The 26,347-nt window shown below is 43.4% G+C and overlaps 1 protein-coding gene and 1 long non-coding RNA gene across 6 annotated transcripts in view; one reads left to right on the top strand and one right to left on the bottom strand.

Annotated features, from left to right (window-relative positions):
* The window catches only part of TNIK (TRAF2 and NCK interacting kinase), a 349,252-nt gene extending 337,391 nt beyond the window's left edge, over positions 1-11,861 (top strand). For all 5 annotated transcript variants that reach the window (XM_036017691.1, XM_028505308.2, XM_036017690.1 and 2 more), the window contains 4 exons: positions 2,124-2,273; positions 4,830-4,989; positions 5,241-5,380; positions 7,502-11,861. In XM_036017691.1, the coding sequence (XP_035873584.1) occupies positions 2,124-2,273; positions 4,830-4,989; positions 5,241-5,380; positions 7,502-7,585 (534 nt within the window). In that variant the 3' untranslated portion in view covers positions 7,586-11,861. The remainder of the gene's footprint in view (positions 1-2,123; positions 2,274-4,829; positions 4,990-5,240; positions 5,381-7,501) is intronic.
* A 10,229-nt stretch (positions 11,862-22,090) lies between these two features.
* Positions 22,091-23,663, bottom strand: LOC118498697. Its single transcript, XR_004901166.1, has 2 exons — positions 23,333-23,663; positions 22,091-23,016 (listed from the first exon to the last, which is right to left on the bottom strand). It is a non-coding gene; the product is annotated as an uncharacterized LOC118498697 (long non-coding RNA).
* Between the last annotated feature and the right edge of the window lie 2,684 nt (positions 23,664-26,347).

Genomic DNA, 26,347 nt, shown 5'->3' with positions numbered 1-26,347 from the left:
ATAAATGCTATCAAATTAGTCAAATTAAAATTTCGGTACACACTCCTCCATTTCAGGTCTATGAATCACCCTCTCCAAGTAGCATTTAGTATGAAATGGTTCCCGGGTGAATCATTAATTGTGATATTAGGCAATGAGCCTCATTACACAGCCCTCTGACTGGGGCACTCTCTGACATTTCATTTGAAAAAGGCAACCGACGGCAGCACTGAATTGCAAGGTTGAACGGAGTCTCTGAATGTTGTAACCTCCATAAGCCTTGTGAGGTGAAGTTCCTGAAACTCACCTCACGCTCCCTGTCCCCAGTGCTGTTGGATTTCTCTGAAATGAAAACTGAGTTTAGTCACATCTGAAAATGACCTAGTTTGTCTTCATTCTTCAGTGTTGGTGGCTTTTTCATTATTTTTGACCTTGTCTGAGACTCTCTACCCACCATGGTTAGGCTGATCGCTGAGAAGGTTCAGCGGGAGCAGAGCAGGGATGTGCTAGTCCCCTTGCCCCAGACCATGGAACTCACCCCAAATGCCAGAAGGACCAGCACTCGTGGGCACTCCCATGTGTCCAGAGCTACGCAGTCTTTCCAGAGCCAATGCAAATGTGACTGCTGTTCATTCTCTCTCTCTGCCTATGTCTCTCTCTCCTTATCTCATTGGTTCTCACTTTTCCCCTACCTTTTGACCATTCTTCTCGTTGACCCTTTACATATGCTTTCTTCCCACATATGCCGTGTGAGGCAAAAGATGCCTTGAGAACATTATGAGCCCATCCTCATGTCTGAATCACCCACTTTTTTCTTATTCCCTTAGCACTAGGGGCTTACTTGTGATGTGCTCTGGAAGATAGATTCATCAATGGAAGTGGGCTCCCCTTCCCAACCCCACTTTTATAGAGAGGTTTTTGGAATGCATTAGGTTAGTAATAGCACTTAAGGGGTCACTCCTAAAAGCTAAAGTGGTGCTGCTGTTCTGCCAAAATCTCTCTCCAAAAGCTTTTCAATCAGGATCCCATTCCAATTCTGAACTCACTGCCATCAGTTTACTAGCCAAAGTGCATGAGAAAGTGAAATGCTTTGTTCAGCAGATCATAGCCGGCCTGGAAAGAGGGAAGAACAAAGGCCAGGACTTGAACAAAAAAGATTGGAGCTCATTTACTATGAGCAGGGGCCAAGCCCTCCCATAGGACAAAGATACGAGGCCAGGGCCTCTCATATTGTGAGAATGGTGTTAGCAATAGATATGGAGAGGGGGGTCTGTCAGGGGCAGTGGCATTATGGCGAGGCAGTTGTGGCCTCCCACATTCTCTCCCAGACTTCAAGACCCAATGAAGGCAAAGGGCGGCAAAGGGAAACAGAAGAACATGCGAATTCATGTTGCAGCTTTGGCTCCAACTCAAACACATACAACCTAGATAAACTTACCTGGAGCTCCTCTTTTTGTCCTTCCTAGTTAAACCCAACTAGCCAGCTAAGCACAGTTCTCTGAAGATTCAGCCAGGCTGTTGCGTGTGTCAGTAGTCTGTTCCTTAGCATTGCTGAGTAGTATTCCACAGTATGGATATACCACAACTTGTTTAACCATTGACCTGCAAAAGGATGAACAGTGGGGTTTCTTCTGGGTTGGAGGATTTATTTATATAAAGCTGCTATAAACATTCATGTAAAAAAAAAATGAGTCTTAAGTCTTGTGATGTTCTACCCCATCCTTCTGTTAATCCTGAACAGACCTACCAAAGAGTAGGGTTGGTGGCCCACACGAGAAGGCCTCTGAAAAGGTCGCAGCCATGCATGGGCCTGGCTGTCACATGTGAGGGAAAAGGCCAGAAATAAACAGGAAAGATCAGCAGGACCAAGGCCCCAAGTTTGTAATACATGGTGACAGTATCAAAAATCGACAACTATAAACCACTTCTCTGCCCTGGAGGACCAGGAGTGGAAAAAGGGGCACAGATGGGTGCTGGACCCCTTTTCTAAGAGCCAGAATATGAATAGACCCAAAAATGAATGACAAATTTCCTGGTCTTTCTATTTAAGAAGGACATTCAATTCCGCCAGGCAATGACTAAAGGAAAAATTGTTAAGGTGGCCTCTCTGAACAACGTGTACACTCATGGGGTGATTTTTAAAGTCTTTTGCAGATCTTCAGCACAAGCCACTGCTTGTTGATCTCACGGTAGAAGAAGGACAAAGATTAAAGGTTATTTTTGGTTCGCACACTGGTTTCCATGTAATTGATGTTGATTCAGGAAACTCTTATGATATCTACATACCATCTCACGTAAGTCCGTGGAAGCTGACTGTCAAGGCTCTCTACCCAACAACCTACATGTAAAAAGAGATTTGCTTCTGTACAGTTTTAATAGAAGTCTTGCTTTTCCTAATCAGTAAACTGGATGGACTTTTGACCTTCACTAAATAGACAATGCTTTTAACAAATAAAATGTAAATTTAACTTATTCTTATGACTGCTTAACACTGAGTAACACATAATGGCAATTATGTGCCATTTACTGGACACGTTGTCTCATTGAACTTTAGATTAAAATACAAGGGGGGACCCCCAAAAACAGGAGTTATCTTCTTGAGTGTGGGCCCATTGTGGACAGACTTCCCCCCATTAGGAGAGTGTTCTAGGAACCTATCTGTATCAGTATACCAGCTGGTGTTGTTGTGAGAGGCTGCTTTCAGCTTCAGTGAATTTTTTTTTGAAGACTCTTTCAACGCATTTACCCATTTCATGATGGGTGATTTACAAGCACACCTGCCCACACAATGCTGGGTGTTCAGCAGTTTTTGACCAAAGAGGGTATGACCCCATGCCCCACCCTCCCTATTCACCCAATCTCACCCCAAGTGACTTTTTTTGTCTCCTGGGATGAAGAAAGTCCTCAATGGGTAACATTTTGCCGATGTGGAAGAGGTGGAACAAAAAATGGCAGAAGCCCTAAAAAGCATCAAAGTCAACAAGTTCAGAAACCGTTCTGAGCAGTGGGAAAAAAGTTTCAATAGGTGTATTGCATCAGATGGAGAGTACTTTGAACATGACTGAAGCTTAAACATGTAAGGATAAATACACAATGGTTTTGAGGGGTTCCTAACTCATACATACGATGTTTTTCCATCAAGGGCATAAATTCTGTTTTTTAAGCAGGAGTACAATAGATGAGTTCCTATCTTTGGTTTTTGAAGCAAGATTGGTTCATTTTACATAGGACAAGGCCAATGGTCCTTTGTCTGCTGTTTTTGTTCTTTTCAACTCGAGGGCAGTGTCACATAGTTGATTCAGACGTGCCCTAGATCTAGCCAGTATTCGCTTTGAAGTACTGGACACGTTAGGCAGTCTGCCAGCCCTCAGCTTTCACAACTGTAAAATGGGGGTGAAAGAACCTACCCCATGTGGTTGTCATCCATATTACATGAGGTAATACATCTGAAGTAGCTGCCACAGAGCCCTGCAAATTATAGTATTACTGTGACTATACTGCACATTGCCTAAAGCATGACTTTTAACTTTATTTAACACTCTTTTTATTTTCTAATTATAGTTGACAGTCAATATTAAATTAGTTTCAAGTGTACTGAACAGTGGTTAGGCATTTAAATAGCTTACGAAGTGTTCCCCCCAATAAGTCAGTACCCACCTTGCACCATACAAACTTATTACAGTATTATCGACTATATTCTCCATGCTGTATTTATAAGCCCATGACTGTTTTATAACTGCCGATTTGTACTTCTTCATCCCTTTACCTTTTTCACCCAGGTGCTGCACAGGGTTTCACTTTGTAGGACTGGTGCATTGTCAATTGTCTTCTTATGTAATCCCAAGACTTACATCCAATAGAAACTATTTATTAGGGAAATTCAAGGCCTCATCTGTCACTAATTTGTGTTTTAACAGTTTAAAGACTTTACTCCAAAGAAATCAATTGAAAAAAGTTGTTTTAGTACATCACACACACACACACATCATTCATTGTTGCATTACAGCTTTTGCCTCGTGTGCGTGCACACACATGACTCACCTGGAACGTGCTGGAGCCCCGCCCCCGACCACCCCCAGCCCCGTCATTCCTACCCTCCCCGCAGCCCTTGGACTGCCATGACATTCCCAGCCAAGGCTCACGGCAGCACCGCGTCTCTTTTCCTAGAACAAGTCAATCTACACTAATTTCAGTAGTAAGAATTTTTTGGAATGAATGGTGACTTTAAATTTTTTTCTCAGCAAGCCCTTGATTTGGATTTTCCTGTTATTTAGGCACACGGATAAACAATCTGTGTTATCTGCTCAGAGCCCATTTGGTACGAGTCTGTTTTGGTCCCATCTTCCCGCCCCCTGTGGGCTCTTCTCCATCCAATTCAGCTTCTCTTCATCTGTTTGGAGATAGATAGGTGGGAAACATGTGATTTGCAGTGTCTACAAGACAAGTGTTCAAACCCCAGTGCTACCACCACATACCGGTGCAACTTTGGTCAGGTTACACAATCCCTCCAAAGTGTAGTTGCCTTGTGTAGGCAGAGATATCTCCCATGAGGAGCTGCTCTAAGGGCTAGACATTGTACAGTTAAAGGGCCCAGTGCTTGGCACATACTAGGTGCTCCTGAGCTGTTCTTATTTTCAGGAACAAGTAAATGGGATTCTTGACCTAGTGCCTAAGTTTGTATTTACCGGAGCATGTGACAGGTTGATGGTTAAATTAAGCAAAGCAGAACATCAGCCTCTAGAATGAAAACAGAAAAAAAGGAAACCTTTTTTGGCAATTCTTAGCTATTACTAGTGAAGATGTTGCTTATTTTTAAAAAGAATAATGCCTGGCCTTTCTTTGTCTTCTAGATTCAGGGCAATATCACTCCTCATGCCATTGTCATCTTGCCTAAAACAGATGGGATGGAAATGCTCGTTTGCTATGAGGATGAGGGGGTGTACGTGAACACCTACGGCCGGATAACTAAGGATGTGGTGCTCCAATGGGGAGAAATGCCCACGTCTGTGGGTAGGTTAACCATTCCTTATCTCCTTCAGCAGTTACACCCCCCAAATGAAACGAAAGTCAAGAAATGTGAAACAACCATTTGATTCCACAAAAAAAAAAAAAAAAAACAGTCTGTGAATAACAGTTGTAAGACTTGCTTTGTCTGTTTATCTCAAGTTGTTTGTCGTTTTTGTGGTTAAGATGTGAACAGATGCTGTGAGTTATTGCCCATCTAATGTTTTTAATGCAGTTTTGGAAATTCCTTTTGACAGCCTACATTCATTCCAATCAGATAATGGGCTGGGGCGAGAAAGCTATTGAGATCCGGTCAGTGGAAACAGGACATTTGGATGGAGTATTTATGCATAAGCGAGCTCAAAGGTTAAAGTTTCTATGTGAAAGAAATGATAAGGTAAATCCGTTTCAACATTTGCATTAGTGTTTGCATTTTAAGAGACCACCAGGTACCTGTGAAACCTTCATTTTCCTTTCTACTGATTTGAATCACATCTGTGTTAACAATCAATACTATCTTGAAATGGCATTATTTGGTTTGATTTATGTGAACCTTCAAAATGTATTACTTAGTATCAAAAAGGCATAAACATACCTAAAAGTTTCTTGTAAACTCTTAGTAACTTTTGTGGCCTGCAGACCTTATGGTGACTCAGCAGACACCCCAAATTCTCCTCAGCACTTAGAAGAGTTGGTCCATCATTAATCACCTCACAGTGGGTCAACTTTATATCCCACTTTGAGACCTCAACTATCACATTATATTCACCTTTAAGTGTAAAACATTTGACATGTAGAAATATAAACTTAAAAAATGTCACCCATTCCTTAAGGAATGCGCAATCACAAACTCAACTAGTGCCATGTCCTGTGTCATCCCGCCATGTTTCTTCTTCGGTGTCGTAGGGGGACTGTTTCCAGCGGAAGTGGCGGTGTCCTCTGGCATGCTCAGCCCTCGGAGGGGTATTCTGCAGCACGGCTGCTTCTCCTGTGCCCTCCCTGTAGACTAATCCCAGCGTTTTAGTAGCTAAACTATACTGCACTTGTGAATTCATCCTCTGTGACCTTGGCCAACTTAGAAATGCTATCCCCAAAAGACTGACATAAACACCAGTAGGAAAGAATGTGACGGGTTGAACAGACGTACAACTCTTGGCCCATCCAGACTGATCTTAGTCCAGCACTGGAGGTGTGGGTCTAAACTTCTAGATCCGACCCTGGCCAACGACTCTGACCTGGCATGGTCTGGTGTGGTCTGGGTGGACGATAGTAACAGGTGACAAGGAGGGTTCCGGGGCCTGACCAGAGCATGCCAGACCGTCCCTCATTAAAACTCCAGCCCCTCACCTAGTGTCTGGAAATTGTTAAGACTAAGAGTGATCTGGGCATGCGCTCCCACACTCCTAGTTTATTGAAGACCCACCCCAACAAGCCCTGCCCACACCCTCAGGAGCAGGCTGGGGCCACACCGCACCTGGGCCCCGAGGTTTGAAGTCTAGAGTGCACACAACCCGGCGAGAGCAGCGGCTCTTTCCCTCCTTGTGTTTCCATGGGTCCTCTGTACTCGCCCACTCTGAATCATTGACCCTGACCGTAGCTTTACTAACCTATGTAGCATTAACTGAATGGCAGGCATTTCCACAGCATTCTTCTGAAGAGGTTGTGGGAATGAAGTAGCAGAGACTTTATACTAGTGACAAAAGTAAATGCCTTGGACCAAAGTTTGGTGTTGGCTGAATAAAGGGCTAGGCCACCGCCCAGAAGATTCCTTTCCCGGGGCAGTGGTCCATTGACATTCAGCCCAGGCAAGCAGTAACCCAAATGTTGCTCACTTCTCTCATTGCTTGATAAAACGATTTAACAGACCCAGACCTAATGGACTGTGGTTCTGCTTACTAATGCCATTATCTCCTTTGGCCGAGGATACGCCTGCATCAGCAGAGAGGCCAAGCGTTAATTCTTGAAATGCCAAGGTGAATAGGCAGTGAACACCTTATCCTATCTGACCACAACCATTTCACTCTTTTTTTAATTAAAAAAATTGAGAAGTCAAGTCCGCTTGCACAAAATTTCCCGCCTTGACTTTGGGAATTCAAAAGGATTCTCTGTAGTCCCCAAAGGCTGCCTGCCCTCCTGTCTTTCTAGGGGAGGGGAGGGGTGGGGAGCCTCTGCAGCTTTCCAGAAACGAACAAGGGCCCTGCTGTGTCCCAGGCCAGAAATCCAGCATGTTATCCCCACACAAAACTCCCTTGTAAAATGTGAGCACCCAAAGGGGAAGTTACAAGTCAAGATTGACCCCGAAGGTCAATCCCACAATAAGTGATAATAGCAACCATAAAGGCAGGAGTGCTTACAGAGGATGCGCTGTATTAAAAGGCACTTTATAAACACCAGCCACTGAGTCTTAAGAGCTGACGCATGGCCAGGATAGGACATGTGAGAGAAAATGGATGGACGGTTGAAGAAGAGAGGGCGAGAAACCATGCAGTTGAACTAACTTCTTTTTAATTTCAAACAGGTATTTTTTGCATCCGTGCGATCTGGAGGAAGTAGCCAAGTGTTTTTCATGACCCTCAACAGAAATTCCATGATGAACTGGTAACAGAAGAGCACTTGGCACTTATCTTCATGGCGTTATTTCTAATTTTAAAGAACATAACTCATGTGGACTTATGCCAGTCTAGAGGCAGAATCAGAAGGCTTGGTTGAACATACCACTTTCCCCTTTTCCTCTCCCTCCACCCGTCCCAAAACAGTCCATCTTTCAATGTTGCAGCCTGGTTGAGAAGGAGAGAAAAAGGTGGCAGGAATTTCCAGGAGATCCCCAAGAATGCTGCGTTGCCTGTGGACAAAGATGGACCATGTGCCCTTCGGAGTTAGGGATAGAAACAAATATTGTGTGCTCTTATGATTAAGCTGTGTTATGGTGGATTCTGAGTTTTGTTTTGTTTTTTACCTTTTTTCTTTACTCCCTGACTTTGTAAGAATGGGGAGAGAATGCATACTGAGAAAATTAGTCCGTTTTTAATTGTCTGCCTGCTAGCTTTAAGTATACAATATGTTGTAAAATTTCCAATTTCAAATGGCGAGAGACAGCACAATAAATGTACCTTATCTCCTTACACTGAAGGCCGTAACTGCATAGTGGGGTAATTTTAGAACTCTTTTGCCTTCACCAACCCAAAAGGTTGCTTTTTGGTAGCAACGGGCTAATGAATTTTTAAGAGAAGAAAAATACTGTACTGTTTTCCCCTCTTTCGGGAAATAGATTTTAAATGGCTAAACTACTAGCCTTAGACTAATAAAATCAACTGCCATTTTTGAGTCTGACAGGCCCTATTTTTATACGGCCCTGCACAGAATGGAGTGTGTCGAAGGGGACAGTTGTGTCATTGAGTTGTGTTGGCTCCAGTGACTGAGGGTCCCGTAAGGCAGTTTTCCCTCAGCTGTTATGCAACGGGTCAGGGCAAAAGATGGGATGGCAGACGAGGTCACACAGAGAGAGCATCTGGGAAACAAGCTAGAAAAACCACACACACACACACACACACACACACACACTCTTTTATAAATGTATAAGGCCCTCCCGGCTAAGAGGTCACTGGGTTTGGGCTTCACTAGAATGAGACTTCGTTGAGTTCTAACTGGGGAGTGAATGACATCCAGGCTCTGGTCATTCCCAGCTTTCTCCTGACAATGCCACTTTCTCAAGATGAAAACCGCGACTGAAAAAAAAAATAATGAGAAATGTTTCTGAGCTGCCTGCGTTCTCTTGGGTTGGTGAGAGAAGGGACTAGACTACTATGCCTGCCCGAGACAGTAGGCCTCACTGGTTCAGATTTTATAGAACTCGAAAGCAAGGCTTTGGCCAAAATTCTGAGATCCTGATCATTTTACCTTCCTCCAAATTACCCAACATACGGTAAACAACATTTGTGCAGAGATACGTGTGTATTTAGTTCAGGTCGACTCGTGTCCTTATAAACTCTTACTCAGATGATTTGAACTTTCACGTGACTGTCTGGGATTTTTTTTCCAAAGCTACAAGCATGGCCGCCTGTGGTATCAAGGTGTTGCGAACCGGTGTCTGTGTTGCGCTTCCTGTGTTAACCTACCTCGTTCCGTTTGTTTCGTTCACTGTTCATCACAGCAGTGTTATCTCCAGGAGACATATAGAGAGCTCAGCTGGCAATCTCAGGTGTCGTTAATATTTTTTAAACAAAACCGTAGTTGACTAAATCGTTCTCCTTGAAAATTTTTTTTCAAAATCCAACAACAGAAATTAATGTGGCTTGTTTCTGGAGAAAACAGCTACTGTAAACAGATCAAAAAAAAAAATCTGGGATCCTACTGGTTTTGCCTAAGTGCATGAGCAGCTGGTGTACTATTAATGAGAACGAAACACACATTAGGGAAATGGAGTCATTTCAGTCCGGCGGTTGGGGCAAGGAGGGAAGGGAAGGGGAATTATTCTGGTTTCTGAAGTAGATGAGTATGCCCCTTCTGTAAAGGTGGTTGTCATTTGCATTATTTTAAGCAGGTAACACACAGGAAAGGAATTGAGGATTATCTTCAGGCAATCACCAAGATGTCCTCATCATGGTCCCTTTAGCTCTCAAAAGCAATGAAATCCTCCCGTTCTCATTTTTACTGCTGTGATTCTGCTGCTGAACAATAAATACTATCTTCACAAATTCCATGCAACAAATTCAGCAATAACTTTTTGGATTGAATTTAGCAACTACTATCATTGGATTCGAATGTGGGCAAAATATGTTGATTTGGGTCTCCTCCCCAAATGTGATTGCCACCAGCTCTTTATATCGCTGCTGTGGTATTTTAAACCAGAAGCTTCTTTAAATTATGTTGCAGACTGATCTCTGTTTTTATGTTATGTTTTGTTTTTATTTCTAAGTGATAAGTTTGAAACACACAGCTTTAAATGATTTTTTTATTGTGGGATTTGGGGTACAGTTAAGAAATAAAAGGGAATCATTGTGTTTAAACATAAGGTAGTTTGTGAATGTATTTTTTAAAATCTAGATTCATTGAAACAAAAACTCATGAGAAAACAATATTAATGCAGTCTTGTTTACAGTATGTACAGTGACATAACATAGAACATGAGCTTTTTCTGGTGCCAACAACAATAAAACACAGACGTTAAACATCAAGCCATGCCTTTTATATTTTTGTACAAGTATTTTACACTGAGTACAAGGCAAAATCAAATTTATAAGTGCCCCCCACCCAAATCTCTGTACATCTTTAAAAGATATCTAAAGAATTCCTTTAAGCTTTTATGTTCAAAAATACATTTCCTCCATCAGGACAGGCCCTGTCCCTGACACACTGGTGCTTACTTAGGTCATGCGAAATATTTCAGGCTGTTTTTGTCGCTCGTGACAAATGCCAACTTTTTGGTTTGCTTTAATTTTTTTCTTTTTTTTTTTTTTTTGGTGAACCGGGAGAAGATTTTGCTTTTATCATCTTAATAGCATCTTAATAACATTTCCTTTAGCTTTGAGGCTTTGAGACTAGTTAGTTTCAGTCATTAGCTTTTGTTTTTCCTGTAGGGGACTTTTGTCTCTAGAATTAGCTTGTTTTCTGTTTATTTTTCTACAGAGAGAAACTGAGCCCTCCTTCCAAAGTAAGCATCACTAGATCCTTGCTGCTCTAAAGTGATAATCACGCATTAAAACCCACTGAGTCAGCCCAACCATCATCTTGGACCAGGGCCTGACGGGTTACCGTCTTCCCTGGGCACCAGTCAGGGAGACCACAGCACGGACTCCTGCATCCAGTGGGTGGTAGGAGTGGATGACCTGAAAGGTCCCTTCGAATGGCCATGTCCTCCCCATGCCAGCTACATTCAGACCATGGTCACAGCACACAATCCATATCACTGAAGAGGGCTTACACTAAGTTCCACAGTATTTTTCCTGAAGACTTTCAGATGGCGCTTCAAGAAGACCTAGCACTACTTTAACAGCGTAGAGTAAGATGCAGATGAAACCCCAGTTGGACAGGGATCCCATCTTTCTAACACATTGACATTGCCTTCTAAGATACACTCCTGGCAGACTTTTCATCAAGTACACATTTTTTAAAAGCACTGTAATTCCTGGTTGTCAAGCTCTACTAACAGTCTTCTGTCTGTTCTTGTGGCTCCTTGGTAATTGGTGTCTCTGGTCCCTCTTGTGCATTAGGTTAGAAAGAGATGTGAAATTCAAGACGGAGCCATTTCGGCTTTGTTCATTGCCAGACAAGGAAGTGGCTGAAGTCTGACCTCACATTCATGAAGTTAAAAAAAAAAAAGCTTTTCCCTACTATTGTGTGTGCCAGTTCCCATCACTATATCTTGAAATGTAGCTCTCTGTGTTAACAGTGTGTGCTGTCTTCTGAAGTCTGCTTAAACAGGTGTCACTTGCATTTGTGTTGATTGCTTTAAGATACATAACGTGCTACATTGTTTTTAAGAAAGAAAAGCAAAACTTTTTAACCTAAGGGAGGAAAATAGGAGCATATCACAGCACACCGATGATCATTCTGAATCCCCCTACCCACCATCCTCTCAATATTCCCAAGTCCCTCCCAATACTGTGTTCTGGCCTTCTCAACAGTTTCCGTGACACTAGTTACCTTTTAGTTCATTCCTCAAAAATTTAAGTCTAACCAAAGCAAACAATGCATGACAAACAAACCCCAAACTGGCCTCTCCCGAGACTACAGAGTTGCAACATAAAATCCAAAAGTCTAAATTTGACTTCAGTTACCTGCCAATATTTGTCATAAGGGCCACTACATTGTGGCCTTGATCAGTACAGCAGGATCAGGCAACCTGAAGTATTCTGTCTTTTCATGGGTCTCAAAATGGGGATAAGCTGATCTCTTTTCAGAAGCCCCAGCAAAGAAAACCTCGTAAGAACTTGCAAGTTCAAAACTGATCATTTGTGCATTTCTGCCAAATATACTCAGTGTTGTTTTATTTCCATTCTGTATCATTGTCCTGGCAATTTTTTTCCACAACTAGAATATTCAAAAATTTGCATAGCGTTAAACAGTATGAGGCTATAACTCTATGCTTTGAACTTTATCACTCTAGGCCTGACATTCCAGGAAGTGCCAGAATGCACCAAAACTAAATTCACATAAAGAGATTTAAAAAAGAAATCCTTGGATAAGTTTTCAGATTCTTTAAGAAATATTTTCTTTTTTTAAATGTATTTATTGACTTTTAGCGAGAGAGTAAGAAATAGAGAGAAACATCAATTTGTCTCACTCATTTATGCATTTATTGGTTGGTTCCCGTATGTGCCCTGGCTAAGGATCAAACCTGCAACCTTGGCATATGAGGAAGACACTTTAACCAACAGAGCTACCTGGCCAGGGCCTCAGATACGGTAATTTCAGGACAAAATCTTGGACTCTGTGTATGATGCCAAACATTTAGACGACGATTAGAAAATACAGCTAAAAATAGAAATACTTTAGAGTGTCCAGGTGTTTGACTTTGTATAGACATCATCAAACTAATGCACACATTAGGGTTTGCTTTAGATGGTTTGTTTTTATTAGCACCAAGTTACATTGCACTATTGAGGCTGAGCAAATGCTGGTCAACAAAGGTGAGTTTTCATTTCCAGCAGTGGGTCATTCATCATTCGGACATAGGCAATGCCCAGCCCCTGTTGCCCTTTCCTCTCACCTCTCTCTCCTGGGGTTGGGGTTAAGGAATAGTCATAGTGACTTACGGTTCATTTAAAAACTTCAGACATTACCCGAAATCAGAATTTCAGGTGTAAGTGACAGTGAGAAATGAACCTGCTGCATCAGGAAAAAAGCATGACAGCTTGGATGAATTTTAGAAGTGGATGTTGTGAAACTTTTCCTGCATTTCAGCTGTCTTATTTACAATGTTAACAACTGTGGAGATGCCAAATTTATATGGGAAGGGAAACTATTATTTTGCTGTGACTACAAGTGTTTACATTGTTTAAATCTTCAGTTTTCTAACGTGTTTTCAATTGTCAAAAAAATGTACCGAAACTGGATGAGTCTCACCTGTGTCAGGATATAAAAGGAGAAAATATTCTTGGCATATTTTCTAGCCGGAAACTTTTCATTACTGTCAAATATCTTTTTTTTTCCCCTGCCTACAAAAAGCCTTCAGTTATCCACAGTTGTTTTAAGCAGTAGTTGGAAGTGATTTGGTAGGTCCTAAGCCAAGATTTCCCCATATGGTCACTGCCATGCCCTGGAATATGTTATTTTATCACTGTCAAAATGTGAATAATAAAACAAGGGTAGTAGGATGCCTGCTTTTCTTCATTGCCACTCACATGATCCATCCCTCCTTCCAAACACCCAGTGCTTTGATGCCCTTGCCATCAGGCTGTGAAGTCTCTAGTTAATGTTTCATCGCTCCCCCCCCCCCCCCCCCCCCCCCCCCCCCGCCCAGTTGTTTCAGGATTCCAGCTCTTGGCTCACTGTCACTGACTCCAGCACCACCCTTTCTTAATTCTTGGTGATTTCAATATCCACTGGGACAATCCTAAAATGCTCTGGCTTCTCAGTTTCCTGGCCTTACCCAGTGAAACATTATCAGTTACTACACCGCCCCCTTAACGCCAATCAGTCAATTCTTCCCATTTGCTTTCATTAGATTTCTATCCAACCTCATCAAGTAAAGGCCATTGTCCCAATGTCTTTCTCCTCCCTGCATTTTTCCTGTTTCACTGGTGGATTTCACTACATGGTGCTATTTCTGGTTATAAACACTCATCTTAATCCCCTTCCCCTCCATAACTACTGCCTTTTTTTCTGCTTCCCTTCACTGGAATACTCCTCAGAAGGAATTACCTGTACTCGTTGGCTGCAATTCCTCTCCTCTGTCGGTCTCTCAAGCCGACTCAAGTCAGGCTTCCATCCTCACGGCAGCAGCTCTCGCTAAGGACGCCAGTGGTCTCCACGCTGTCAGACACAAAGGCCAGGTCTCTGACTCCCTGCTGTTAGACTGATCTGCACTCTTTGACACAGTTAATCCCTTTTTCCTTACTGAAACACTTTCTCGGCTTTGGAACATCCCTCTCCTTCTCTCAGACCACTTTTCACTTTCCTTTGCCAAATTCCTGGAGTGCCCAGCACTGGACACCCCCCTCTAAGTGACCTTTTTCCAGTCTTGGGGCTTTAGAAACCGTGTGTATACGGATAATACCTACATTATTATCTCTAGCCCTAACCTCTTCCCTTATGCCAGACTTGTATGTCTAACTTCCTACTTGACATCTTCATTTGGACATGTAATTGGCCTTTCAAACTTGACATGTCCAAAACTAAACTAATTTGCACCCCACCCACCAATCTATTCCCCTGACAGTCTTCCCTATGTTGATAAATGGCAACTCCATTTTTCCAGACCAGAGAAGCTTGTAATTACCCTTCATTTTTCTTTCACATACCACATACAATCCACTAAAAAAAAAAATCTGTTTTCCCTAGCTTCAGAACATATCCACAATCCAAACTCAGTCCATCCCACATCTTTCCTGAATGCCACTTTTAAAACACACCAGGTGACACCACTTCTCTGCTCAAGTCCTCGATGCCTCCCCATCTCACAATGTCAATGTCCAGACAATGGTCTGTGAGGCCCTAATAAATCTGACCTAACTTTGGCCCCAGCCCTACCTGCTGCTGCCACTTTTCTGACCTCACTTACTGTTTCCCTGGATCACCTAGCTCCAGCCACACTGCCCTCCATGCTGTACCCAGAATGCCATCAGCATGCTCCTTTCTCAGAGTCTTTGCTCTGGCTCTTCCCTTCGTCTAGAAATCTCTTCCCCCAAGTATCTGCATGACTTGCTCCTCCCTTTTTTTAGAGTTCTACAACATACTCCTTTACTATCAGAGACCTATATAAAATAATCCCCCAACACCCCACGCCCACTCATCCTCTGCTTTATCGCCTTCCACAGCACTTCCCAATATCTGCTTTGACCACTGGCCTAGCTCCATCTCCTGTGCTTATAAGAATGCCTGGCAAATCATGGGTACTCAGTAAGGATTTATTGGATGAATGAATGGATGTAAAAGTTTGGGAATTTTTTAAAAAAGAACTATATGGTTATTTCCATTTCAATAAAACAGAAAGCTGTGTCCAAAGCCTGTATCATAGAAGCATAGGTTCACTTTCTTGGAGAACACAGAAAACGCTATGGATTTCGTTTCCTGGATGGCATGGATGGACAGCTGGCTATGATCCTGCCTCTACTTTCCTGCTCCATGAGTCATAACAGGCTAAGTTGTAAAGTGGGAAGAAAGGCTGTCATATAGGTAGAGGGTCCCCACCCCCCACCCACCACTCCCCACTCCCCCAGAGCAAAACCTGCCTGAGCTCCACCTCCTGCTGACCCCCACCCATCGCCCCACCACCACAGTGGATGAGACCAGGAAGCTCACCTAAGCTCCTCCTGTTCCTCCTCCCCACCCCCAAGCTCCACTGATATAGATTCTTGAGAAAAACAGCATTTCAAAACTCACATTTATACAAATATATCATCTATTTTAAGTTACTAGTGTTGCAATAAGTACAGTTAGAAGTCTGAAAAGGATTTTGAATTTTATTTTCTGGCCTAAACACTTAGAAATGACTTTTTTTTCTAAAACAAGAAATTAACAGTGTCCTCCTGCCAAATGCAGCTTCAAGAACACCTGATCATATTGGGTCTCATCACTCTACCAAGGGACCGTAGTTCTGAGGCTTCCCTGGCAGCCTCTAACTTCTGTATATATTCAGCTCCACCGAATGTCGTGGCATGAAGTTTCATTGTAGGAGATTGACACATGCTTTCTGATAAATGTGTTGTTTCACTCAGTCTTGTAAAGGGCACACCATGTAGTTTCGATATGTTCCATCATGTATTTTCCTGCTCACTTAATAAAAAGTATTTTAAAAAAAGGAAGAAGATAATCAAATGATGTATAATACGAAGCAATATAATAGTGAAAGAATTTTTTGTTTCACTATTATTTTCTGTGTGTTTCCACAAATCTTTTGAGATGAAGGCTAATGTGTAACTCATGCTAAATGACCAGATTGAGGTCTTAATCATTTCCAGCCATGTTGGGACTCCATGGGGCTTAGCTGCGGATTCCCAGGGCCCTTTACAAAAGACACGGGGCGTGGGTTCCAGGGACAGATGGAGAAGTGGAAGAGACTCTGAGCAAGGTGCACGGTGTCACAGTCGTTGTGAACAACCTAGGTATCACCGGCTGCAGTTGTTAAGACACAATAAATGATTTCATAATGAGTTCTCAATAATCTCGGTTAAAAATAGTGTTGATTTTCTCTAAAACTGAATACCACCCATTTGAATACATGCTTTTATATTCTATAAGCAACTAAGTCTACATTCCGTGACAATAACAATTTAATAGAGGGTTACCTTCCCCCCCAAATACTCACCTTGGTTTTAAAAGTTCAGAGTTAATTTACCAGATGATGTCATACAGACACAGATCTGACCAAACTTTCCAGCCCGACGTCCAATGCTCCATAATCTCAGGTTATCTGGCATCACTAAACTCATTAGGAAACTGAGGAATGTAGAGCCAGCAGGCGTCACTGGAGCAGAAAGGAGCAGCATAGGCTTCAGGTCAACCTGGAGCTTGCCCCCGTCTCACCAGCCCTCCTCCTTGGGACAGCCATTCCTCACTGAGGCCCATCCAGCCACCAGGCCGGCCACAGTTTTCTCCAGGTCAGGGCAAGCTGACCACTGACCAGCACAGTGAGTCTTCCATAAAGCTCACTTAAAGACGGCCTTATTTGGAGATGGCATGCCCTCACTGTGTAGTGGTAGGATATGTATTTGAGAGCCAGTCTGGTAATATATAGCCTATTAAATGTTTCAGTTTGGGTTTTTTTTTTGTTTGTTTGTTTCATCCATTGTTCTATGTTGGCAAAATTTAAAGTTGGCAGCCTTTTTGTCACTCCTCATGAGGGGGAGACTTTGGTTTTGTTTTTAAATTTTTCCTGCTTAGCGAAATCTCCAAAAATGTAGTAATAAACACTCTAGAGTATTTCTAAAAGTCCAGATCTATTTTCAGTATAAAAATGTACTACTCATCTTAAAAATTGATGGGATAAATACAGAAAGGAAGAAAAAAAAGAACAAGTACCGGGATCCTCTGGGAACAACGCAGATGTCCCACCTGGTGCCCGTGAGTTCGACGAGTCACTGGATTTATCAGGGTGAGTGGTAGTTAACGCGGGTGGAATCCAAGCAACTTCTGCAGGCCGCAGCGCCCTCGCAGAGCGGACCTGCCGTGAGAAGGAAGACATCGCAAAACCCAGAAGTGATCAGCTAACTGCAGCCCAGCCACTCGACCCGCCTGTAAGAGTGGTTCCCACCCTTTTCAAATAGGATGACCTCTCTTCGTAACCACCCAGGAAACCGAAAAGCAGCAAAAAGTTCAGTAACACTTTTAAATGAGACCGCATTTTATAAGCCATATCCATTTGAAAAAATATGTGTACCCGTGAGTTATTTATTTAGTCTACAAACAACGCTTGGTATGCACGTGGGTTACTGGGCCTCCCATAGCTCCACACCCCTACCCCTGGGGAGGTCCCCAGTCTGTAATTTGGAAAAAGTAACTGTAAACATCTTCCCTATGAACCCTGGTGTGTGTCTTGTATCTTATGGCAATGTTTAATGTGAATGTGTTAATGGTTATTGGTTCAGTTCAATTTTAATAAGGCTGCCTGCATCACCTTCACGCATCAGAGAACTCAAAAACATATAATCATAGTAACTTTTTTTGCCTGTTTATATGCCATCTTACTTTTTAAAATATTTGCGGTAGCTATGATCTGACATTTGACAAGCCACTAAAGCAAACCAAGGACATGCCACCTGCATGCAGAAAAAAGCAAAGAAACCATTTATTTATCAGCTGCCTAATACATAGCAGGCTCCACACTGGATGCTGAGACAGAAACAGCAGATGAAGAAATGATTCCTGCCCTGAAGGACCTGCTGTCTCCTTTGCTTCGGGGGAGATGGAAAAGGCAGGGGAGGAATAGAAACATTCACAGAGACAAGTGAAGGGGCTGCTGCCTGGAGGAAGGGTTACGGAGGGTTTCCAGGAGGAGGTGGACTTTATTAGACTAGGGGACAGGAAAAACGGAGGGAGACGTCCCAGCAAGAAGCAAGGGCACAGAATAATTCAGCAGGACTGGGGAAAGTGCTGGTGAGGCAGGGAAAGCAGTCTCCTGACTACATGAATGCATAGCACACATTCTTTACCCTACGTCCATCCTCTGACAGTGGACCCAGGGGTTTCAAATCTAAGTTCAGCCAGCTGGCTGGCCCCCTGGGCAGTGCTGGCTAGTGAATGACAGCATCAGTTAGGAATGCCAGTGATTCCTAGGTGGTGGTGAATAGATCACTTCCCGCATGTAATTCTGGGCATTCTTTTAGTTGCTGTGTAGGACCAAGACCCCAAATTTCATCCATCACTGAACTCCAGCTTTGAAGCATGAAGCTATTTTATGGCCCTACTAGCCCAAACTCTCCTAATCGTAAGAATGCCCCACATGCTTGTTACTAAGGCAGACTTCCGGAACATCCTGCCCTACTGTGGGCAGGAATCTGTATTTTTGATGTGTGTGGTCCTGATCAACCCCCAATTGCACACTTGGAGAAACACAACACTTCTGGAGTTTTTCCTGCTGCCCCCTTGAACAATTCTGCATGTTTCCAGCGTGTCTGGACACCCACAGTACATCCGAACAACCACCCCTTTGCCATGCTTGTGCAGGCATCGTGGTACCATCTTTTGAGAAGAGAGGGTTGCCTAGTGGCTGCTGGGACCAGCCACCTGGGATGGGCTATCAGGGCCACAGACCTCACTCCTCATCAGTGGTGAGACACCCCGGCTGGCCCTGCATCGCTGGGGCACTCTCATCCTGATGGCCCAGAGCTTCGCTGCCCACGGGGTCCTGGGTCTCCTGCTTGGAGCTCTGCCCCTGCGGCATGTGACCTCTGCTCAGAAATGCCTACCAGCTCTCGTAAAGAGATCGTTTTCTTAAAGTTAATTCAACAACACCTTTTATTTTTAAAATACACCCTTTTCCTGGCTGGCATAGCTCAGTGGATTGAGTGCCAGTTGTGAACCAAAGTGTCACAGGTTCAATTCCCAGTCATGGTACATGCCTGGGTTGCAGGCCATGACCCCCAGCAACCGCACATTGATGTTTCTCTCTCTCTCTTTCCCCCTCCATTCCCTCTCTAAAAATAAATAAATAAAATAAAATAAAATATACCTTTTTAAAAGTACATTTCATTGCTATTATTTTCACTTTGCTGTTCTTACATTGCTTTGAACTGTGTTTTTTCCTATTTCAAATTTTCAAAACTCCATGTTAATTTCCCATCTTTTTTATTGTCTCAGATTTAGACTGCGATAATATTTTTATTACTGTTTATTTTAATACTTGATTTTTATACTAAACTTCTCATTTTTTTCTCTTAGCTATTTACTTTTTGTCCTTTCTTTTGTTTTTGCTTTTCCCTTTTATTTGGCAGCAGTCTTGATTTCTACTTCTTTGTGACTTTAAATTCTACTAACTTCGCTTTTCTCCTTTGAATGTCTTTATGCTAAAATTTCTGCACTCACTTACATATGTCCTTTGCCCTCCACCCTTTTCCTCTTTTCACTTTCGACCCTCATCTATCTGTCTGCTTTAAACTGCACCTATATTTTTTCCTCTTCGTTTCTTGGCCTCTTGGTTTGTTTTACTGGCTTGTCTAATTATTTTATATTATACATTCTCATTATTTTTCCACAGATTTCAAGTTTTTTCTCCTTGATTTTAGTTTTGATTTGAGCACACTCCATTTAACCCTTCGCTTCGCACGCGGGGGTCCTGAGATGCGGAGTTAGAGAGAACTCCCTTCAGGCCCCTGGCCGGCCGTGCTGGGCCCTGGACCAGGAGCCAGCTCTCCTGGTTTCTGGACTCGTGCTCTTTCTGTCAACCTCTCCAACTGCAACTGTAGGAGGGTACAGCCAGGGGGCCTCCCAAAGAAGGATTTGCAATGGGATCCAGAGCTCAGGGTGTCCAGAAGATATTAAAAATATGGGATGTCCTCACTCCCACAAGTCTGAGCTGGGGGGTGGGATGCATGGAGCAGGGCCTTTGAGAGTTGTTTTGCATAGCAACAGTTTTGCAGATAACTTCAAGAACGGTCATTTAACATATCTCTAACCTTTAACTGGTTTCATAGATATGTTAAACAGCTGTGGCCATGCTTTGAGCCAGGGGGATGGGAGTGACTTCCACCCATGATGTAACTGGGTGGAAGTAGCCCCTTGGTTACAGCGACCACGTAAGAGCTTGGAGATGATTGGCTCCATGCCACAGGGCCATGCCTGCCCTGACTTATTATGGTAGCCCAGAAAAGCTGGAAAAATATGGGAATGCTGGCAGGTGTAGCCAATTGTGGGACGAGTTGGATGTGGGGCTGCAGGGGAAGGTTGGTGCAGGGATTTAAGCCCAGGTGTGTCAGCCATGACAAGAAGTACCACGCAGCTCAAGAAGCCGGAAAGCAACATGTAGCAGTGATGCAGAGCTCTCTCTTAGCAGTTTAGAAGAATGCAGAAGAGATGCTACGGGAAAGAAAAGGCTGAAAGGACTCTTGCTGGTGGGCCATGAGGGGTGAAAGGACTCTTGCTGGTTTCGGGTTAAGAACTGGAGATCCCAGCAACACAGCTGATGGTGCCGGGAACCAAGGGAGGCCTAGCAGCCGAGCACAGATTACTGAGAAGAACCAGGGGCTGCCTGAGCCATGAACTTCTATTTCTTTTCCTGAGATAAGGTACCCCAGACTGGGAAAAGGGGGAAGGAGAACTGTGTGTGTTTGTGGGTGTTTTAAGGGACTTTGGGATTTTAATGAAGACATTAAGTCATTACTTTTAAGTCTGTATAACTTTTGAATAAATAATTCCTTTCCTTTTCACCAATGTCAGTCATTGAGAGCTATGGTTCCCTGGTGGTGAGCAAGGCAAACCTGGTACAGAGGGACCCCAGAGAAATTGGGGTCCATTCGGTAACATTGTGCTACTCCTTCTCTGGCGGCCAATCAAGGAAAATCATGGGAGACCACATGCGCATTAGCTTTAAAGTAATACAACTACTTGTACATGCTCAGTAAAAGTCCACCAAAACTAGCCAGGAAGGATCCGCCCTATAAGAATAGAGTCCCTCCAGCCCATGAGGTCAATCTCTGCTTGGAGTTGGCCTGCTCCCATGTTCTCTGCTATAAACTCTGGGTGTTTGGTTCAAGTCTTTGTCTCAATCACCAAGAACCTGGTTACCTGTTCCCACCTGTGACACAATGGCTGTGCAGAGAGCACCTGCTTTAAAGTAAAGAACACGGTAGCCTCTCACCAAAGAGCGTTTAGTTCCTGAGACATTGGAGTTACGACTGTGATTCAGTGTCAGTGATCTCTCTAGAAGAAGGTTGTTCCTTGGCCTTGATCTTTAAAATAACATGTGAAAATAGTGAAGGGAGGAAGCTGAGAAATGGAACTTTACTCCTAAAATAAATGGAAGAACAGACTCGGAAATCAGGGTACAATGTGTCGGTTGGGTGACTCTAGGCAAACAAGGACTCCAAGCATCTGTTTTCGTTCTTCTAAAAAGGGGATTAGACTATTCCTATCCCACTCGTAGTTGTGATCAGCTGGAAAAGTTCTTTGTAAACTTTGTGCATGGCTGTTCTTATAATACCCAAAACGTGCAAGAGAAAGTTTAGAGAAATAACTACATAAAAAGAATACCATTGTTATTTTTAAATGTGTATATCTTTCTAAAGAGAGAAACTTCTCCTGTGCTACTGTCAAAACCTAAAATCATATTTTTCCCCTTTTCCCCTTTCTGAAAAAACCAAAATACTTTTTTTTTACTTTCTGTAGTTGGACGTACATTTCCATCTGGTGCTCTTGGGTTTATATCCCTGTGCTATAATAGCATGTGTTGGCCTCCGTCGTTCCTTCAGCCTTGATGGTTAAAAAAATAAATGAGTATAACACAACTTTAGTGAAAGATATTGTAGCTTATTAGAATGTCAGCCTTTAAACTCCAATTTAGCCTCACCAACCCAGCAGCGGCTTCTGTGGAAGCCCATAGTTCCTTCCCTGATCTATTTCCTGGTCCCACACTCCTACTAACATTCCAGCTACAGTCTTCATGGAGGTTCACAATGACAATCAGACAAAGCACTACCTTAACCATCTGGTATTGGAGATGCTTTTGTATTTTATTACCAAATAAACTTTACAGACAGCAATCTTTCAATGCCTTGGCATCTGCGAGGCAGAGCTGGCTCTGCAGCAGCAAATTAATGGATTAAAATGCTAAGTGAGTTCTCACTGGCAAGAAATCTGTAGGGACAATGGATGAGTCAAACTGGGTGCTAGGAAATGAGAACAAAAAGATCAGGGATGTTCTGGTGTTGGGGCAGCCTCCTGGCCTGGGCTCTCATCACCAGAAATGAACTTGAATTAGAACTGGTCACTCACGACACACCAACGGGACCACTCAGACCATCTTTTTGCCCATTAGTGTGAAGACGTCAGCAAGAAACCCACCCCTATCCTCGCTGTGATCTTACATGTCTTGAAAAGACAAAATTGCATATCTACAAGGAACTTAGAGCTTCACCCCTCAGAGACTGCAGTCCCAAGTCCTTGAGTGACATCAAGGTGGCCTGGAGGGCTGCAGCAGCAGTGGCACGAGGCTCATCTCCAGGCATCTAGGATGGCACTGTGCCTTCTCCACCAAGGCACTCTCCTGACCCTCTTCATCCTGCTCCCACCAGTGGCAAAGCAAAGGCCATGGCTTCGTGGTGTGGCAACAGCGCCCACCCATAGGGTTGGGCTGGAATCTTGTGCTTGGATCAGGGTAAAAAAGTGTGTTCATGCTTTAGCAAACAAAGCAATTTCCCCTTTCCCTCCAGCCTAGACCACCTGAGGAGAATTTGAAAAGAGAAGAAAAAGCAGTGAGGGGAAGTAAGAGGAAGTGCAGGGGTGGGGCCTGGGGTTGGGCCCTACCTCCCAGCAGATACCTTGGCAAATGCAAAGGAGGGCTTTGTCTGCAGCTACCTTGAACAGCCTCAGAGACCTGAAGGGTTGCTCCCAGGACTATGGAAACTGCATCATTTACTGCACAGAGGCATTGAGGCTCTGACCTTGAATTTTTGAAATGCTCATTTGAATCACTGAAGAAAAAGAAAAACTGCTTCCTCTCCCCACCAACAACCACAAAGTGCTTCATCAGACCCACTTGCACTGCTCAGAGAGGAGGTACTTCAAGTTGTAAGGGAGAGGAATTCTATTTGGGCTTTCTTTTCCCAGTCTCGTCACTGACTCTCAGCGCCCCTGAAGAGATGTCAGAAGCCCACATTTGGTGTTTGTAAGCATGGGGAATTTTTGAGGAGAATGGGGCTAATAAAGCGAAGCTGGCTGTGACTCTTAGAGATCTACAGGACAAAGGCACCCACATCAACAATATGCCCACCACCGAGTTGCACCATCTGCTTGTGACAGTACGTTCCTGGAATTCTGCATCTGGTAAATAGCTGTCACAAGAGCCATTTCTCCCTGATACTGACTGCTCCTTTTATTGGTAACCTATTAGTCAACAACACCAAGCAACGTTGTTTGTTAAGCCTCAATGATGACCTTATGCTCTTTGCTCCCACTTTTTATATCAACCTCATAAGCTGCCCTTAGCACACACAAATTAGCAGCAAAAGGTATTGAAGGCAATGCTAGAAATAGCACAAACACTGTCAGAAAATGATTAACTCACAGACATTAAAGAGACAAAAACTCAACAGAAAGATACCCTGCAGACTATTGTGGCCATTTAGGCACACTTGATTGAAAAATGGTTAGGAACAGAGAATTTTAATAGGCTTAATTTAAACTGAGATGACTCAAGAATTGCAAACAAAAAATTTCTGCATGCAGCAGCACCATTCAATTTAGAATTGCCTGATGATTAATTAATTTGGGACAGCGCTCACTGAAAAATTGCCATAGATGTGCATCTGTCAAATGAATTTGCTACAGATTGTCAAAGCTCCGTGACATGAATGGCCCAGACCCAGGAGCCTGCCCACTCAGTAGGTGCCCCCTTGCTCTTTTAATGAGAACAACCCTTATTGCCAAATATCACAAGCTCCATGCTAAAATGGGCAGAGCTCACCTAGCTTAGTCAACCCAGGGGGTCACAGAATCAACCCCATATTAACTTTTGAAAAGGATGTTAAATTGAAAACAAAGGATTATGGAAACTGAGAGCAGAAAAATGGTAATGGCTGGCATCTACTGAGTTTACTATACACTGGGCTTTGTCCTAAGCACTGTACTCCTATTATCTTAGTTAATCTGCACAACAATGCCATGCGTTAGATGCAATCTCTACCTTACCTGTAAAAGGACTTAGAGATTATCTATTTGATTTACAAGTGAAGTCCAGAGGGGTTAAACAGGACTTGTCCACAGTCAAATAACCAAAGGCTGACAAAGGGAAGACCCAAACAATGTCCCTTCACACCAGTCCAGGGCTCCGAACCCTTCTGAATGGTGGCACACATTCTCTTTACAAGGGGCCTTGGGTTCAGAAGAGACATAAAGCCATTCCAGGAAGGGGAAACTCTCGTTCTTTTCCAAAGCCACGGCCAGCAGACTCAGGGGGTCAGCTAGGTGTCATTGGCCTGGCAGAAGTGGTGACACAGCTGGTCTTCTCATGCTCTCCGAAACAAGTAGAGGCCTGGGGTGCTAGGAAAGGGTATTGGACACTGGAACCTGGACCGAGGAACTGGGCGTCACTGGTCTACATGCTTATTATATTCCATATCAAGGAGGACAAACTAAGAGGAAGTTTCTTGAGTTAAAGTAGTAGTTGAAGTAATTAAAGTAAGTACTTAAAACTTCATTAGTACATGACAGAGAGGACAAATCTGGGGAGGAGCCAAAGTGACAGAAACTAGGAAAACAAATTAGAGTAGACGGTTCAGAGGGGATGGTGGATTGGAAAGACAGCTGCCAAACTGAAAACAGAGACCCCTCTGAGGAGATGTCTTGGTCAAAGGTGGTAGTAGAGGGTCATTTTATCTGTATTCTATTATATTTCTCAATGACAATGGTCTTGTGTATTCATGTTTAATTTGCTATTAAAATGAAGTAGGTATTTTTGAAAGGAGAAGAGATAAATAAAAGGTGGGGACAGTACCTAGACTTGTACAAGTTATGGGGAGCTTTTCATCTGGTGCTCTGAATGTGGGTTATTGTAAGGTTATTAAGGTTGCTGCTTTAGTCCAAGAAGTCTTGACAGTTATAGCCCCAGTGACCAAGGCTACTTCCTTTGTCCTGAACCTGGTGTCCCTAGGTCTGCCTTGAAGATGGGGTCAAGAGGTGTCACAGACCTCTATGTACATTTGGGTTAGTCACCCTAGACAGTCTGAGTCTCTCCAGGTGACCACCGAGCTAGCCAAAGGAATCTACTAATTCTTTCTTATCCACTTATATAGATCCACTGAGTTATAGGCAAGTTTGATAGAAAAAAGAGAAATAGAGGAAATAGAACATTGATTCACTGCCAGACAAAATTAGCACCAACAGCCTGCCCCACATTCTTCCTTCTTAGTCCCAGCATAGGACATGCTTCCTCAGGTCCTAACGGACTCCCCTAGCCTTGGATGTGGCTGGACACAGAGGCCATGGCTGCACTTCGGCCACAGCTGGACATTTCTGGACCCCTGCCAAGGCTCATGCCAGGGGAAGTCCAAGAGGCCGGTTCTGGCTCCACAGCATCATCCAAGAAGAACATGCCAGCCTCAGCCGACCTTCCTGCAGACCCGGACTTTACTCCTTTTAGTCACCTTCTTTTTCCCCCTTCCACACTTTGCTCCACCCAGTGCACATGTACACTACCATCTGAGAATTGTCTACTCTTTACCAAACCCTGTCTCGAGAGTCTGTTATATCAAAGCTCAGGCTTTAGTGCTCGTTGGCTTACTTAAACCTAAGACCCTTAAGTTCAAGTGATCAGGTTGTCATGTGACCAAGAAAAGAAAATGTTTCAGGGGAGAAGAGAATATTCCAATGGACAGAGAATTAGCCATTAGCCTTTAGGAGGCAGAGGTTGCAACTGGTACCTAGTAAAATGTTCTGTAAGTACTGCATTTTGTGAATGTTAAATCAATAAATGTCCCAATGCCAGCCTAAGGCACCTCCTTTCCCATTGCAACAAAGCATGTGGCAACCCTTTCTGAATTGCCTTTGTTTATTA

Source organism: Phyllostomus discolor, chromosome 2, assembly GCF_004126475.2.
Source record: "Phyllostomus discolor isolate MPI-MPIP mPhyDis1 chromosome 2, mPhyDis1.pri.v3, whole genome shotgun sequence".
Classification (NCBI taxonomy): domain Eukaryota; kingdom Metazoa; phylum Chordata; class Mammalia; order Chiroptera; family Phyllostomidae; genus Phyllostomus; species Phyllostomus discolor.
Note: the sequence above shows the minus strand (reverse complement) of the source record. Positions and strands in the feature narration are given on the sequence as shown.